This window comes from Oryzias melastigma, linkage group LG19 (assembly GCF_002922805.2).
Source record: "Oryzias melastigma strain HK-1 linkage group LG19, ASM292280v2, whole genome shotgun sequence".
Taxonomy (NCBI): Eukaryota; Metazoa; Chordata; class Actinopteri; order Beloniformes; family Adrianichthyidae; genus Oryzias; species Oryzias melastigma.
In genome coordinates, this window is record NC_050530.1 from 16,814,563 (window position 1) to 16,829,693 (window position 15,131).

General features: G+C 39.8%; 2 protein-coding genes across 3 annotated transcripts in view; both read left to right on the plus strand.

Annotated features, from left to right (window-relative positions):
- The window catches only part of gmps (guanine monophosphate synthase), a 15,915-nt gene extending 7,328 nt beyond the window's left edge, over nucleotides 1-8,587 (plus strand). For both annotated transcript variants that reach the window (XM_024277190.2, XM_024277191.2), the window contains 10 exons: nucleotides 174-339; nucleotides 453-604; nucleotides 693-866; nucleotides 1,221-1,326; nucleotides 1,478-1,593; nucleotides 3,037-3,162; nucleotides 3,909-4,024; nucleotides 4,145-4,275; nucleotides 6,481-6,653; nucleotides 6,979-8,587. In XM_024277190.2, coding sequence (XP_024132958.1) covers nucleotides 174-339; nucleotides 453-604; nucleotides 693-866; nucleotides 1,221-1,326; nucleotides 1,478-1,593; nucleotides 3,037-3,162; nucleotides 3,909-4,024; nucleotides 4,145-4,275; nucleotides 6,481-6,653; nucleotides 6,979-7,080 — 1,362 coding nt within the window. In that variant the 3' untranslated portion in view covers nucleotides 7,081-8,587. The remainder of the gene's footprint in view (nucleotides 1-173; nucleotides 340-452; nucleotides 605-692; nucleotides 867-1,220; nucleotides 1,327-1,477; nucleotides 1,594-3,036; nucleotides 3,163-3,908; nucleotides 4,025-4,144; nucleotides 4,276-6,480; nucleotides 6,654-6,978) is intronic.
- A 4,016-nt stretch (nucleotides 8,588-12,603) lies between these two features.
- LOC112149331 (vomeronasal type-2 receptor 1) overlaps nucleotides 12,604-15,131 on the plus strand; it is an 8,398-nt gene continuing 5,870 nt past the window's right edge. Inside the window, 4 exon segments of the mRNA XM_036217269.1 lie at nucleotides 12,604-13,342; nucleotides 13,685-13,976; nucleotides 14,049-14,291; nucleotides 14,361-14,552. Coding sequence (XP_036073162.1) covers nucleotides 13,035-13,342; nucleotides 13,685-13,976; nucleotides 14,049-14,291; nucleotides 14,361-14,552 — 1,035 coding nt within the window. The 5' untranslated portion in view covers nucleotides 12,604-13,034.

Consider the following 15,131-nt stretch of genomic DNA (forward strand, 5'->3'; position numbering starts at 1 on the left):
CTAAAAACTTTTGTTCAGCTTCATTTAAATGAATAAATAATTTCTTTCTGGTTTTAGCCAGCTAATGAATAAAACAACAGATTGTTTTTTGATGAAATAAAAAAAAAGATAATGAATTTAATGAAAGCCAGTGGTTTAAATTACTTTTCTAACATTGTGATTTTGGTTTTTAGGTACTGCTAAGTGGAGGAGTGGATTCCACCGTTTGCACGGCCCTCCTCAACAAAGCTCTGCCCCGGGAGCAGGTCATAGCCGTTCACATCGACAACGGCTTCATGAGGAAGAAGGAAAGTCAAAGTGTGGAAGAAGCTCTTACCAAGCTGGGTATTGACGTCAAAGGTAAGTCGTTGGACCCCACTTCAGGAAACCTTTCATTAAGAAATTCTTTGTTCAGTGAATCTGTTCCCTGTGATTGTATTCTGTAATGCTACAAATTCTCATTTTTCTGTTAGTGATTAATGCAGCGCACACGTTCTACAACGGAACAACAACCCTCCCAATCTCAGAAGAGGACAGAACACCTCGAAAACGCATCAGCAAGACCTTAAACATGACCACCAATCCAGAGGAGAAAAGAAAAATTATCGGAGACACCTTCGTCAAAGTGCGTTGCACCTTTCAGAGGTTTTCTTTGGTGCTTTAGCGCCCGCTTCTCTGTCGAATCTCACGTTTTGAATCGTCTTACTTCGCAGGTGGCGAACGAAGTTATCGGAGAGATGAACCTAATCCCCGAGGACGTCTTCTTGGCTCAGGGTACGTTGAGGCCTGATCTCATTGAGAGCGCCTCTCATCTTGCAAGTGGCAAAGCGGAGGTCATCAAAACGCATCACAACGACACCGAGCTCATCCGCAAACTCAGAGATGAGGTATTTGATCGCACACAACACACAAGAAATTTAGGTCAAGACCCGCTGTTTCTCAGATGTAGAGGATTCAGAAAATTATTAAACAGTTAAGTTAGAAAGTAGAACATTTGCGTAGATTATATTTCAACAAAGTCTGCATGGAGTTAAACTAAACCCTTAAAAATACAAAAGAAACCTCAAACCTGCTCATTAACGTCTTCCAGATTGTTGGAAGAAACGTTCTAATTTGTGGTCAGATGTTGCTTTCTTTTGTTTGGCCAAACACTTTTGCATGAACGCTCCACTGCAGAACTTTTAAACACATCACTTCCTTCTAGCCGAAATGTTGATTGCGCTCTGTGATTTACCGTCCAGGGAAGAGTAATCGAACCGCTGAAAGACTTTCATAAAGATGAGGTCAGAGCACTCGGGAGGGAGTTGGGCCTTCCAGAGGAGATCGTCTCACGACATCCGTTTCCTGGTAAACGCAAAAACACCTTATTGAACTCTTATGCCAAAGTAACTTTTCAGTTTTTTTTATACCTTATTTTATTTTGACTTCAAAGCTTATTTTCTCTGAATCCCTCTATCCCGTATCTGTTAAAAATAATCATTGTTTTCCTGCTGTTTAGGTCCCGGTTTGTCCATCCGAGTGATTTGTGCAGAGGAGCCTTACATCTGTAAGGATTTTGCAGAAACGAACAATATCCTAAAAATCGTCGCAGACTTTTCTGCAAGTGTCAAAAAGGTCAGTGAGGTGGAAAAACAAATGCTTGTTGTTTGTTTGTGTTACTCAAATACATACCCTGCTGATGGGACCCTGTTTTTATTGGAGAAAAAGCACTTTACTCTTTGCTCTTTGAACACTGTACAGATGAATGTTTTTGGTGAATACTATCTAAGCATAAGACGTGATCGCTAAAATTGAGTAAAGCTTATCCTTTATCCTGCCTGAACTGTGCTTGCAAAAAGGAGAATTATTTTTTTACTTTTCACTTAGTCTGCCACACAGAAAATAAAGTATTATATGACCTGTGGAGATCTGCCAAATGATAAAAAAAACACCTGTGTTATACAGAAGTCCCTCGTGAGAGTTACGGTCTAAAAATAACCTTCAACAGGTGAAATCTGTGAAGTATAATTATAGAAGCTTTAAGATAGTAAAACCCTTCACTTTATCAACTTTTATGACAGATGTGAAACATTTTCATAAACATTCAAACTTACATAGCAAATCATGAAAACAAAGTTCTGCCTGCAATTGAAGATTTATGTAGATAAACTGAATGCATTCTGTATAGGAGCCAGGATTGATTCACAAGGTCTTCAGCCAATCAGGAAGCAGAACACCGTACACTGTTAAAAAAAAGAGAGAGAAAAAAACAGAATGCAGCAAGGCAGCGAAAAGTGAACCGCAGTATAGTGCGAGAACACTATAGAAAACAATATAATGTTCTCTATTCTTTCTGTTCATCATGTTATATTATGGGGACAGTAATAATAACATGCATAGCTGTTTTTTTAATTACTATGGATAGAGAACTCCTGCACTTACTCAATTGTCAACAACCAAATTAAAAAAAAAACTTTCAGAATGACAAAAAATACTTTAGGAAAAACCGTTTGTAGGACCCACAGATGTTTGATTTTGGGCTGGAACTGTCTGGTCCACTAAACAGTCGACATCATCGATTCAGAGGCTCCGAGTTGTTTTCCTTTTTTTTTCCAGTGTGGAGACATAGTACAAATCTCCGGCTTGCACAGTTGAGGATTGCTTTTTTTGTCCTTTCTTGATGCCTCTTTTTCTGTCATTTTTAATATGGAGCCACTTTCTGAAGTGAATGACTGACCACATTCACTAGTGTGTTACTTCTTTAAAATGTAATGATTGTGGTACATAAAGCGCAAGGGAGATGTTCTATTATGTTTTTTTCCCCATAACTACAGAAGGAAACTGTTAATGTTTATCCTGGAAAAGTGTTCTCAAAAGTGTTGAACAACTAGTTCAAAGTAGCTCTGTTTTTTATGTGAATATGTTTTATTGACTTTAATAACCTGAAATGTTCCATGTTGCACATGTAGAAAAGGTTGACCAAGAGTTCAGCGTTTTCTCTGCTGCAGACAGCCTGCTGTTGGCTCTTGTCCCATCAGCTCCACTTTTCCAAGCGTCTCTTCTTTCTGTTCCCTTCAGCCACATGCCTTGCTCCAGAGAGTTAAATCCTGCATATCAGATGAGGAGGAGGAGAAGCTCATGCAGATCACCAGCCTTCATTCACTCAATGCCTTCCTGCTACCCATCAAAACTGTCGGCGTCCAGGTAGGTCAGCTGATCCAACTGCAGAATAATATTCTGAATGCTGCGTTCACATCAAACGTGACTCACACATTGAGCCATCTATGTTTAATCTTAAGGTCCTGAGGCCAGGAGATGATGCTTTAGCAGCAGCACAGTGCATCAAAAATTCTGACATGTGACATAAAATTGCCAGTTTTAATCTCCAAATTTAGGGGAAAATTCACATTGCATCAACCAATCAGGAGCTCTGTTCTGCAGGACTTTATCCAAATACTCAGATACAAGTATGAATATTGCTAATGTCTCATATTTCTGATATGTGATCTTTATAAATATAGTAGAGTAAAAAATACACTCCAGGGAATGTAGTTACTGCTTTAAAACTAAAGAATAGCTTCAATCTTCAAAGTAAAGTGTCAATGAAGGTTCTCTTTTTTTTCAAAGTTTTTTTTTGAAATCGAAAAAAAAGAGACTGAATTTTGGTTTACTGAAACAGGTGTGTACTGGCAAGAGGGGGTGTCTGTGGGTATTGAAAACACTGAGTTAGAGATATTTTTAAATTTCATTGATGTACGTGTGCTCGCCACTTCCTGTTTGACACCAGAGGTTTACATGTGAGCCAGACCTAAAGCTGTGGGCCAGACTGGCTGCTGTGGATAAACACAGGCAGCTCTCATTCAAAAATAGAGAGCATGAGTTTATGAAATCAACTCTAACTTTTTTCCTCTTTTCAATGTAGAGTTCAAGTATGAATTTTTCTGTTCCAGGGAGATTGTAGGTCCTACAGTTATGTGTGTGGGGTCACAAGTAAAGAATCTCCACACTGGGAATCCCTCATGTTCCTGTCTAGACTCATCCCTCGTATGTGCCATACCATCAACAGGTAAGATCCAAACTTCCTTCAGTATCCGAACAACAAAAATATCCTTTAAGCATTTTAGACTCAGACACATCACCATAAAATCCCTGCATTGACTTTCTCTTTTTTTTCCCTTCACTCCAGAGTCGTGTATATTTTTGGCCCACATGTTAAGGAGCCGCCTCAAGACATTACTCCAACTTTCCTGACCACAGGTGTTCTGAGCACGCTCAGACAGGCGGACTTTGTGGCTCATGCTATTCTTAGAGAGTCTGGTAAGTGTTGACTCTTGAAGGATTTCAAACACTCTCAGCTTCGTGTAGTTTAGATTTATTAGAATTTAAATTAGGTTTAAATTGTTTTGGCAATTCCAGTCTATTAAATACAGTTTTTAAAGTCATTTATGAGTCAATATAATTGCCAAACTTGCTTAATTTATCAATTTAAGACACATTTACTCTTGTTTTATATCTGTAAAAGTTTTTACTTATTAAGATCATGTCATCACACATTATCTACATTAAATTTTATTTTTTATAAAGCAGTTTTTACAACAAAAAGTAAATAAGAAGTGGAACAACAGGGATTTTTTCTTACTTTACAGCATAACTAATTGAATGGAAGTCTCAATTAAACACTGTTTTATAAGTAATAAATTATTTTCATGTCAACTAGAGGTTTTTGTTGGTAAGAGTCTGATATGATTCATACATATACAATACATATCTTGATTCGTGTCTCAGGATACAATCCTTATCATGATATGTCCCAGAACATTTTTTTTACTTTTTTTTAAGAGTATGAATTAGAAAAAAACTCTACATTAATATTAATATGTCCTTCATTGTAAAAAAAATAGTAAAAATAATTTTATTTAATGATCACTACATTAAGCACTGCAACTGTATCTCATATGCAAGTTGCTTTTACCCCAAGGTGGGTTCCAGGTCCTTTTCTTTTGGTAAATTAAGAAATATTTGTTTTTAACATTGTCTCATTTCCACAACTAAATGCTTTGTAATACAAGAAAGAAATAGAATGAGTGTGTCTTAACTAATAAGGTTCTAAAAGTATGATTAAGGACAAAAAAGTGCTGTTTATTTCCAGCATGGCTAAATCTAACATTTAAACAGGAGCTTCAAAACTAAAGCGGAAAAAATTCTTTCAATTCTTTCCAGAAACATTTCAGTGTGATGACAGGATGAAGGAGAGCGCGTGAATGTGGCTGAAATGCTTTGTTTACACGACAGTCTGCACTACAGCTCCGTTTACTCACACACTGAAGTAAACACGTATTTCACCGCTCATCACCACAATGATGGGCTTTTTTCAGAGCATTGTACTCTCTGATCCATCAGGTCACTGAACTAGACTCCAGAGCTCAGAAGTTCAGCAGAACGTTTGCTGGTTTTGCTGACAGCATTTTGACAGAGGCGTGACCCGCTGGGCAGCTGCAGTTTCACTCCTTATCTGAGGAGCACAGTGACTCCTATTGTTTTATAATACTGGCAGCAACTTGGCAAAGAGTTTTGGTTCAGGAACCAACCAAAGTAAAAACGAAGTAGTACATGTCACATAAGACCCAAAACCACAAGGCGGAACATTTAACTCAAGCTGGTTCTCACGAGATCTTGTTGTGGTTCTGGTGTGGTGAAGAGCTGCTCTAGGAGGCTCAGTGCTCTCTGCTGCCAACGAGGAGGTGAAGATTTATGTGGAAAATAAAGTGACACGCTGAAGGATGCTCATACAAAATTCTTTAAATATCGTCATTTCAGCATTTTAAATTGGTACAAGTATCGTCAAATGAAATATCACAATACTTTGCCGCATCGATTTCCCCCTACACCCCTAATGTTAGCAAGATTATTCTAAGAACAAATCTTTCACTTTAAGTGGAAGTTTGTTGATGAAGCTGCATGAATTTCTCTTAAATATTTCACTTATTGTATAAAAATGTCACTGTAAATAAACAAAAACATGTTTCTGCTAAGGTGCATTGACTAATCAAGTGAGAAATCAGTCATTTCTGGAAAAAAAAAAAAAAAAACTTTAAAAACCTTTTAAAAGGACCATAAAATCCTCTTCTATTCTCTGAAATTTGCACTTTGCTTTAAAGAGCGGTCACTCACTGTAGCGCAGAATGTTTTTAGTGCAATTTTGGATGCTTTATATTTATTTATTTATTTTGCATAGTGGGTTGTGTTCTGTCTGAGAAAAGTGTAATTTTAGGTTTTACAACCTTAAATCAACTCTAGCCTTTTGATTATGAAAATGAAGATAACAATTTCATGGATCTTGTCTATAATGGAATATTTATTTTTATTGAATATTTTTAATTTGTTTATATTGAGCCTTAGAATTTGATACCTTTTGTTTTCAAAAGTATACAGTATATTTCAGTTTTTGTTTTTTGTTTCTTGGCTTTTGCTTGATTCATGTACGATCAGCTAAACTTTTATTTCTCTCTTTTTTATTAACAGGGTTCTCAGGCAAGATCAGCCAGATGCCAGTGATCCTCACACCCCTCCACTTTGACCGTGACCCCCTGCAGAAGCAGCCATCCTGCAGGCGCTCTGTGGTGATCCGCACCTTCATCACCAGCGACTTCATGACGGGCATCGCCGCCATGCCTGGCAACCACATCCCAGAGGAGGTAAAGTTTCCTATGACATTCTTCTTGAATGAGGGGATCCTCAATGAAAATCGGGTTTTTAACATGATCTTGTGGCCTTTTTTTTATGTTGGAGGACATATTTTAAGAAAATTGAGATCAAAACAGCATTGAGTATTTCTTTACTCAAATAATTGGGAATTCTGCAGAAACTATGTCCTAGAAAACAATGCAGGTTATGAGACTTTGGCTAAAAACTGCATTATCATAATTAAGACCAAAAGGAACGCTTTTACAATAGATTAAAAGGTGGTCTTTAAAATCCTCCAGTGCTCACAGAACCACATATTCTGTGTGTTTCCTTTAGGTGGTGCTGAAAATGGTAAATGAGATCAGCAAGATCCCCGGCATCTCCAGAGTCATGTATGATCTGACCTCCAAACCGCCCGGGACCACGGAGTGGGAATAGAACCCGCCCTGACGTTGACGGACACACGCAGACACACACAATGAGCAAACACACTCACCAGATTCAGAGTGCTGGTAAACTGCTCTCCTTCTCTGTCCCAGATTAAAACAAAAGAAACCAACCTCCCTTTTTTGTCTTCAACATTCCCGGTGGGGGGGCGGGTCTTACTGTGACAGGTGCACATGCAGAGGCGCTGCTGCTCTGCCCTCCCCACCACTCCTCCTCGGTCTTATTTTTTCCGGCTCTAGAGATTGAATAAATGTTGCTTTTTACTAATATATTGTTACTTTTGATTATTCTGCAACAGTTCTCTGCCCTGCTAACACAAACGTCTCCGCTTTGCCGGGTCAGACTTTGTGACTTGAGGAGGTACCTCAGCAGACGTGGTAGGACGAGTGAAGCAAGGAATCACGTGTTGTGAAGCTCCGTATGGGTGAGAGGAGGTGCTGAATCCAATTAGCTGTCACTTTTTAGGCTCTTTATTTCCGCCTGTTTACCGCGTGTGATGACAAAGGCTGTCGGAACCGACGACCCGTGTGACCAACTTTTAAGTTTTTCTCTTTTGCCAAAAGTGTAATGAACTATATTGATGATAGTGGACTCTTGAGGATCTTCTAGACGAGAGCCGTGGATGCTGCGCCGCTCAGACGGCAGAGTAGCTTGTGCTGCAGTGATGGACGCCGACTGGAGCTGTAACCGTGTATGTGCCTGTTCCGTGGTTTTCTTTGGTGTGAGCTGTTTGGGACTCCTGTCCACAGACGGGGATGCAGGAGTGTTCTCCAAATGTTGCAGTACGTGTGTGTTTATGTGAAGACTAAAAAAGGCAAAAAAAGGTCTAAACTATAAGAGCGGTAGAGTTTATCGTGTCACCATTTGGCTGCTTTTGTGTTGCGTGGAGGCACCGTTTTGCACATTTAGTCACTTGTAACGCCTAGGTGCTACATCAGCACAACAAATCATCCATTCACAGGAACCGTAAGTGTACAAATCTGTCGTGTGAGAACTTCATTGGAGCAGCCTTCCCGTTCATGATCGTCTAGAGCTGCTGAGTTCAGCTCAACCAACCTCCCTGCAGCGTCCTCATTTAGATCTTAGTGAATATAGTGCTCAGGTTCAACTGGGTTTTTAAAAGTGTACTATACCCTCATTATAAACATTTAACTGCAATGTTGTGGTTCTCCTGCCTCCAGAATTTGCTTTTGTGCCTCCGTTGAACCCTTAACTTTCAGCCAGATGTTCTGACTCGTCCATATTGCTTTCTTTTGTGTTCCCTCTTCTGTTCTGCCTTTTATAAATGTGCATTTTATGTCACATTTGTCTCCATAGAAGAGCCAAACGTGGACATTACAATAAGATTAAGTTATGCAATTTCATTCTTTTATTGTTGGTTAGTGATCTTCATTCTTCTTGGTAACGTGCCTCAAACCAAGCCACTGCATGCAGTCTCAACAACATTTGTACAATGGAAAACTGAGCTTTAATAAAGATCTCAATGTTCAAACTTTGATTATGGCTGGGCTTTTATTTTAACGCGTGACAATGTTGCATAATCTAAGAAAAAGATAGTGGAAGGAAAGAAAATTTATATTTATTACAAAGAAATTGTCCTCTCTCGGTGGGTGGAGTGCTCCTGCCTCAGGTGGAGGAGTTTAAATATCTTGGGGTCTTGTTCACGAGTGAGGGAAGATCGGAACGTGAGATCGACAGGCGGATTGGAGCGGCGTCCGCTATTATGCGGTCGCTGTACCGGTCCGTTGGGGTGAAAAGAGAGCTGAGCCAGGAAGCAAAGCTCTCAATTTATCGGTCGATCTTTGTTCCTGTACTCACCTATGGTCATGAGCTCTGGGTCGTGACCGAAAGAATGAGATCCCGACTACAAGCGGCTGAAATGAGTTTTCTCCGGAGGGTGGCTGGGCGCTCCCTTAGAGATAGGGTGAGAAGCTCAGTCACCCGGAGAGAGCTCAGAGTAGAGCCGCTTCTCCTCCGCATCGAGAGGAGCCAGTTGAGGTGGTTCGGACATCTGGTTCGGATGCCTCCTGGACGCCTCCCTGGTGAGGCGTTCCGGGCATGTCCCACTGGGGGGGAGGCCCCGGGGAAGACCCAGGACACGCTGGAGAGACTATGTTTCTCGGCTTGCCTGGGAACGCCTCGGGGTCCCCCCAGAAGAGCTGGAGGAAGTGGCCGGGGAGAGGGAAGTCTGGGCAACTTTGCTTAGACTGCTGCCCCCGCGACCCGGTCCTGGATGAGTGGAAGAAGATGGATGGATGGACAAAGAAATGCTTTACTAGAGCAACCAAGAAAAAACTCCAAAACTGCAATATAAAATATTAAATAAAAGTAATTAAATTACAGAAAATGTAAAAAAAACCCAAAAGTTTCAGTTATAAAATTATCCAGATGCTTCTCACAGAAATAATTAAATTCAATTTTATTTATTTAGCCCAATTACACAACACATCGTCTCAATGGGCTTCACAATTGTCCAGAAACAAAGGATCAATCATACAATATAAACAATAGCCGGTTGCTAAACGACACAGGGAATTCCTGCCCTTAGGCCCTTCTTCTCTGGAAGGAAAAACTCCTAAAAAAAAAATTGAAACCTCAAGGATGTCACATGAAAGAGGGATCCTCCACCAGGACGGACAGACGATGTACCAAAATTTTTAAAGAAAAATTAGCTTATCCAAATCTACAACCACAACTTGGAATGGTGTTGCAGATGGGCTTCATCCAGATGGAACTGGCAGACAGCTGGGGCGTGTGAGATGAGCCAGAGGCGAGGTCCACTTCCAAGGACAGGAGCAGAGATGAGCCACGTGGAATCTCTCCCAGAGGGGAGTGGGAAAGAGGGACAACACATGAATCACACTGCACCAAACAGAAGCAGAACTAAATGAAAAACAGGGAGGGAATTTGTCATTTTCTGTTTTTACTATTATATCTTCTAGTTTAAAGAACTGATTTTTGATTCAAATTCGACTTTATTTGTAGGTTGCTTTTAGAACACCTCAAGATGTTTTATATAAATAAATAATAAAAGAAATATAGTAAAAATACTAGTCAATATAAAAGCTCCCCAACACATACACATTGTAAATATATATGAGGAAATGTAAAAACTACTTAAAAGTTAGGCAAAAAGATGAGTTTTTTTCGTTGAAACTTCCACAGTGGATGAAGCCCTTACACCCTCAGGTTTGGCTATCCTGCAGGTGAAGCCCAAACTGCTGGAATGAGGTTGGCTTTTGACTATTAGTTTCCTATTTTATATTTCACCTATAAATTGTCCTTCAAGATTTTGCTTCAACTTTTTTAAAATTTTGTTTGCTTTGTTTTAGTGTGAAACACATTCAGTTTTTACTTTGAAAGATGCTGCAGAAATAAAGTTGGATTAAACCAGTGACCTGCAGATTGCAGACCTAAAGAAATCACAGTCATGTTTACTAGTTTATCTAAAAAAGTTGATTGATTCTGATCAAAATGACCAACTTGTACAAACGTTCAAGAGTTCAACTACTCCTTCAGCTGTTGAGCTCAGCGAGTTCAGAGACAAAGATTTGGAAACATGCAGTTAATCTTATCGATGGAACAGAATGTATTGGAGGTTTTAAATGTCCCTTGAGCTGCTTTTTAAAGGAGTTCTGCATAACTAGATAGAAAACAAAGTTAAAGTTGAGCTTAAAAAGTATTAAGTGAAGGTTTAGACCAACTTCAGTAGGAAAGATTTACCTCACTTACTGGCAGTGGCTGACTTAGCAGTTTGGTATTGTCCCCCTGCAGGTGTTGAATGTTTCCTTGAATGATGGAACAAAAACAGGACACTAGAGTGGCATTAATTTAAAAAATAAAATAAATCTAAAAATTGACATTTTCTGCCCCTTTTCTGTACCCTTCTCTTTTTGTCTTTCCTTTCCTTTTTTCTTCCCTTTTCTCAACTTTCTCCTTTTTATTGAATTTCTTTGATTCTGTTTTTCTTTTATCTTCCTGGACATTAGTTTTGTTGTAGTTTAACTTGCATTATTAGAATTTTGTGTGATTTTTTTAATGCCTTCAAACAACTTCTGTCTGCTGTTAACTTGCTATCGATGGAATATCCCATTGCTGCAAGGCGATGTGGGGAGGATGGAACACCTTTATGTGAGCAGCCTTGTGCCATTTTAGTAATTTGGGTTTTTTAAGTTAATTAATAATGGTTGTGGAGATTATTTTAGATATTTTTTAAGGGGGCCCTCCAAGGTGTTGGGGGTGGCCCAGGCAACCGCACTCCTTTGCCTAATGCTAAGTCTGTCCCTGCCAGAGGCGGACTTAGCAGTTTGGGGGCCCCAGGCGAACACCATTTTGGGGCCCTCTGCAGTGTTTCTGTTTATTATTTAGTCAGGTTTTACTAGAGGAGGCAAAAGAAACAAAAATGCTAAAACAGTTCATTATGGAGTGGGGTCAATTATAAAGAAAAAAATCTCAAAATTTAATGAAAACAATAGTAACTTTTTTTCTCGTAATTTCATGAAATTATTCTTGAGAAATTTTGACCTTTCTTCACAATTTTACAATTTTGTCTTCATCACATTTTGACTGTTTTCAAAAATACTTGAAAACAGTTCACAGTTCAGTGGTGTAAATTCCAAAGAAATTTTCTCAAAATGAACGTTTTCTCCCCCCTCCATCTTTGCCTCTTCTCTCCTTTTCTAATCCTTTTCTTTTGATGGAGTATTAGAGCCACCATGAAATAAAATAAATGTATAAATATATGAAGATAAGTCATAGCATTATGGGAAAAAACCCCAGTGTTTCACAAGAGTCAATTCATAAATTTATGACTTAAAAAGTTGAAATTTTACATGAAAACTTTTCAAAATAAAATTCTAATTTAATGAATAAATTTTTGTTTTTTTCCAGATTTTTTTCATTATTTTATTCTTGAGAATTGTTTTACCTTTTCTCTACAATGTTGTCTTCACAATATTTTGACTGTTTTCTAATAATTTTGTTGTTCTTTTTTCTGTTTTGTCTTCCTGCACTCTAGGAAGTGCAGCAACGCATTTCTTGCTTTCTTCTTGCATTATTTGCTTTTTTCACATTACAACGCTTCTTCTTACTGTTTTCTTCGTTTTTACCTCTTTGAAAAATCTTTCTTCGCTTGCTAGATTGCTTTTGCTGGAATGTTCCATTCTTAGAAGGGCAGGGGAGGATGAAAAACGTTCACAGTTTTATGGCATTTTAGTGATTTGGGTTTTGTGTGACACACTTAGATACTAATGGGGATGGAAATCATTCAGACACTGGGGGCACCAAGGTGTTGGATTCCTATTGGTTGAAATACATATATTTTTTCATAGAACCACCATATTCTAAACCTCTATAGATGTAACAGATTTTTGACATTGTTTAGGAATCACACACAGAAGTTGGTACATCTTATTAAAGATAATTCCTCCTGATTGATTCTATTCATAGGATAACAACAGTCCAGCATGTGCCTCTCTCTGTGCCGGTGGTTCAGGTGTGTTCCTCCCTGCAGACTGACAGACATGAACAGACAGGTCGGATACATGGCAGACCTGCACTCATGGGGCAGGGCTGATTTGGGTACAGTTGCTGTTCTGTAATGGCCTGTTTTCTAGATGGTACAAGTTGCCACCTGCAGCTGACAATTAAATCATGGCCTCTAGCAGTTTACCTAAAGCACACAGCCATGAAATGTGCTGCAGGACTGTTGAAATGGGATCAATTGTGGGTACATTTCTAGGAAATTGGATGTGTTTAGTTGTGTAATTATAGTTTTGACACTTGTGTGTTTCTGAGAAGGAAAAAAACAATTTTCTTCCATGTTTTTAGTGTTTTCTAAAATAAAAACAATTTTAAAGAGATGAAAACTCTATGAAGTATCCCTCTTTTAGTACACTCCTGCATCTGCTTTGATTCTGTTTGTGGCGCTTTTCCCCTGAGAGCAGATGAGACACCTGTCTCATGCTGCAGCCTTGTTTGCCGCCTGCTCCGGTGAGAGCTTCCTAAACTTCTCCGAGCCGTCACAAAGGATGGATATCAGAGGCTTTGCTCTCGGATTCTGTGCCCTTTTTTGTCTTCACGGATCCGTCTCGGCTGTATCCACCTGCAAACTGAAGGCCAAGTTCAACCTGAACAGCTACAAAGATGTGGAGAAGAAGAAGGTCGTTATTGGAGGAATGTTTCCAGTTCACAAACGCATCGCCTCCAATGATGGGAACACTTCCAGGGTGCCTGTGTCCTCAGGATGTGAAGGGTGAGTTGAGTCGGCGGTACTCCTCAGGCCTCTTTTGCACTATTTCATCAGCTCATGTAGGTTTGTTTATTTGTGTAACGTCTGAATTTTATGTCACAGATGAATTTATTTGACCTATTAACCTCAGGACTTCAATGCAGCAGCTTTGGGACCAATTAGCCACAATAAACTCAAGACAACATCAAATGCAGTTAAATGTACAACAATAAGCACATCTTTGAACTTTACTGAAACTGAAATACTCAAAAAGTTTTGCTTGCTTTATATATAGGTTGTCAAAAAAACGAATATTCATCAGTTTTTCTCAATTTTTAAAAACCAACATATTTAAAAATCTTCCAGATTTAACTTCCGTACCTTCCGCTGGACCCAGACCATGCTGTTTGCCATCGATGAAATTAACAGGAGGACCGACCTGCTGCCCAACACCAACCTCGGTTACGTCATCTACGACTCCTGCTTCACCATCTCCAAGGCGGTGGAGGGGACTCTGACCTACCTGACGGGCCAAGACGAGGCAGTACCCAACTACCGCTGCGGTAACGGGCCTCCTCTCGCTGCCCTCGTGGGCGCTGGTGGCTCCGACCTGTCCATTGCCACGGCCAGAATACTTGGCCTTTACCATTTCCCTCAGGTATGACCCTGATGATGACGAAGGTGGATGAATGGCAGAAAAAGTGATGAGTCTTCTTCACCTTGTCTGCAGGTCAGTTATTCCTCAACGTGCTCCGCTTTGAACAACAAATTCCAGTTTCCCACCTTCCTGAGGACCATTCCCAATGACCAGCACCAGTCCACAGCTATGGCCCAGATGGTGCTCCACTTTGGCTGGACATGGGTGGGCATCATAGCTGCAGAGGACGATTACGGCAAGTATGGCATCAAAGATTTCAAGGAGCAGGTGGAGGAAGCTGGTGTGTGCATCTCCTTTTCTGAGACCCTGCCAAAGGTAAAGCCTCAGGTGTTTCACATCTCAGCCAATCTGATGTATGAATTTAAAAGCGTGTCTGAACTTTAGGTGAGTTCCCCTGCAGCCATCCAGAGCGTTGTTCAAACTGTAGTTGAGTCCACAGCCAAGATTATTGTGGTGTTCTCGTCAGACGTGGACCTCAGTCCGCTCATCTCTGAGCTACTTCGTCACAATGTCACCAACCGCACCTGGATCGCCAGCGAGGCCTGGATTACCTCTGCTCTCATCAACCAGCCAGGGGTGGGTCTTCGTCTTATGCCTGAGCCATTGACTGTATAAGAGAACTGGACTGAGTGAGAATGATGTCACCCATAGAAAATGGCTTATGCTACAGTCACAAATACATCTGCTACCGCGCGATGAGGAGGCATCAGCAGAATATTCAAGATTTTATTCTGCCGCCTGATTTTCTTGAAAATCATTGGAGTGTTTTTGACTGTGATCAGGGGTGTCAAACTCAACCGCACAAGGGGAAAAAATCCAAAACACAGCACAGGGCAGAACAGGATAAACATTTATTGAACACTCTAAAACTACATTTTTACAATTTTATAATCGTACATTTTTAACATAATTATAACATAGATATATAGCATTACCTGCAAACATTTGCTAGTGTGAATGCTGTAAGCTGAATTTGGCCACTGAAGATGATAGTGCTGATAGCTGAAGATGCTGAAATTGATAACTAAAAAAGGCTGAAGCTGATTTTTAAAACTGCTGAAGTTACTAGTTTAAAACGCTGAAGCTGATAGCCAGCTAAAGTATTAGCAAAATGACAAATTAGCCTAAAAAACAATAATAATAATAAATTAGACA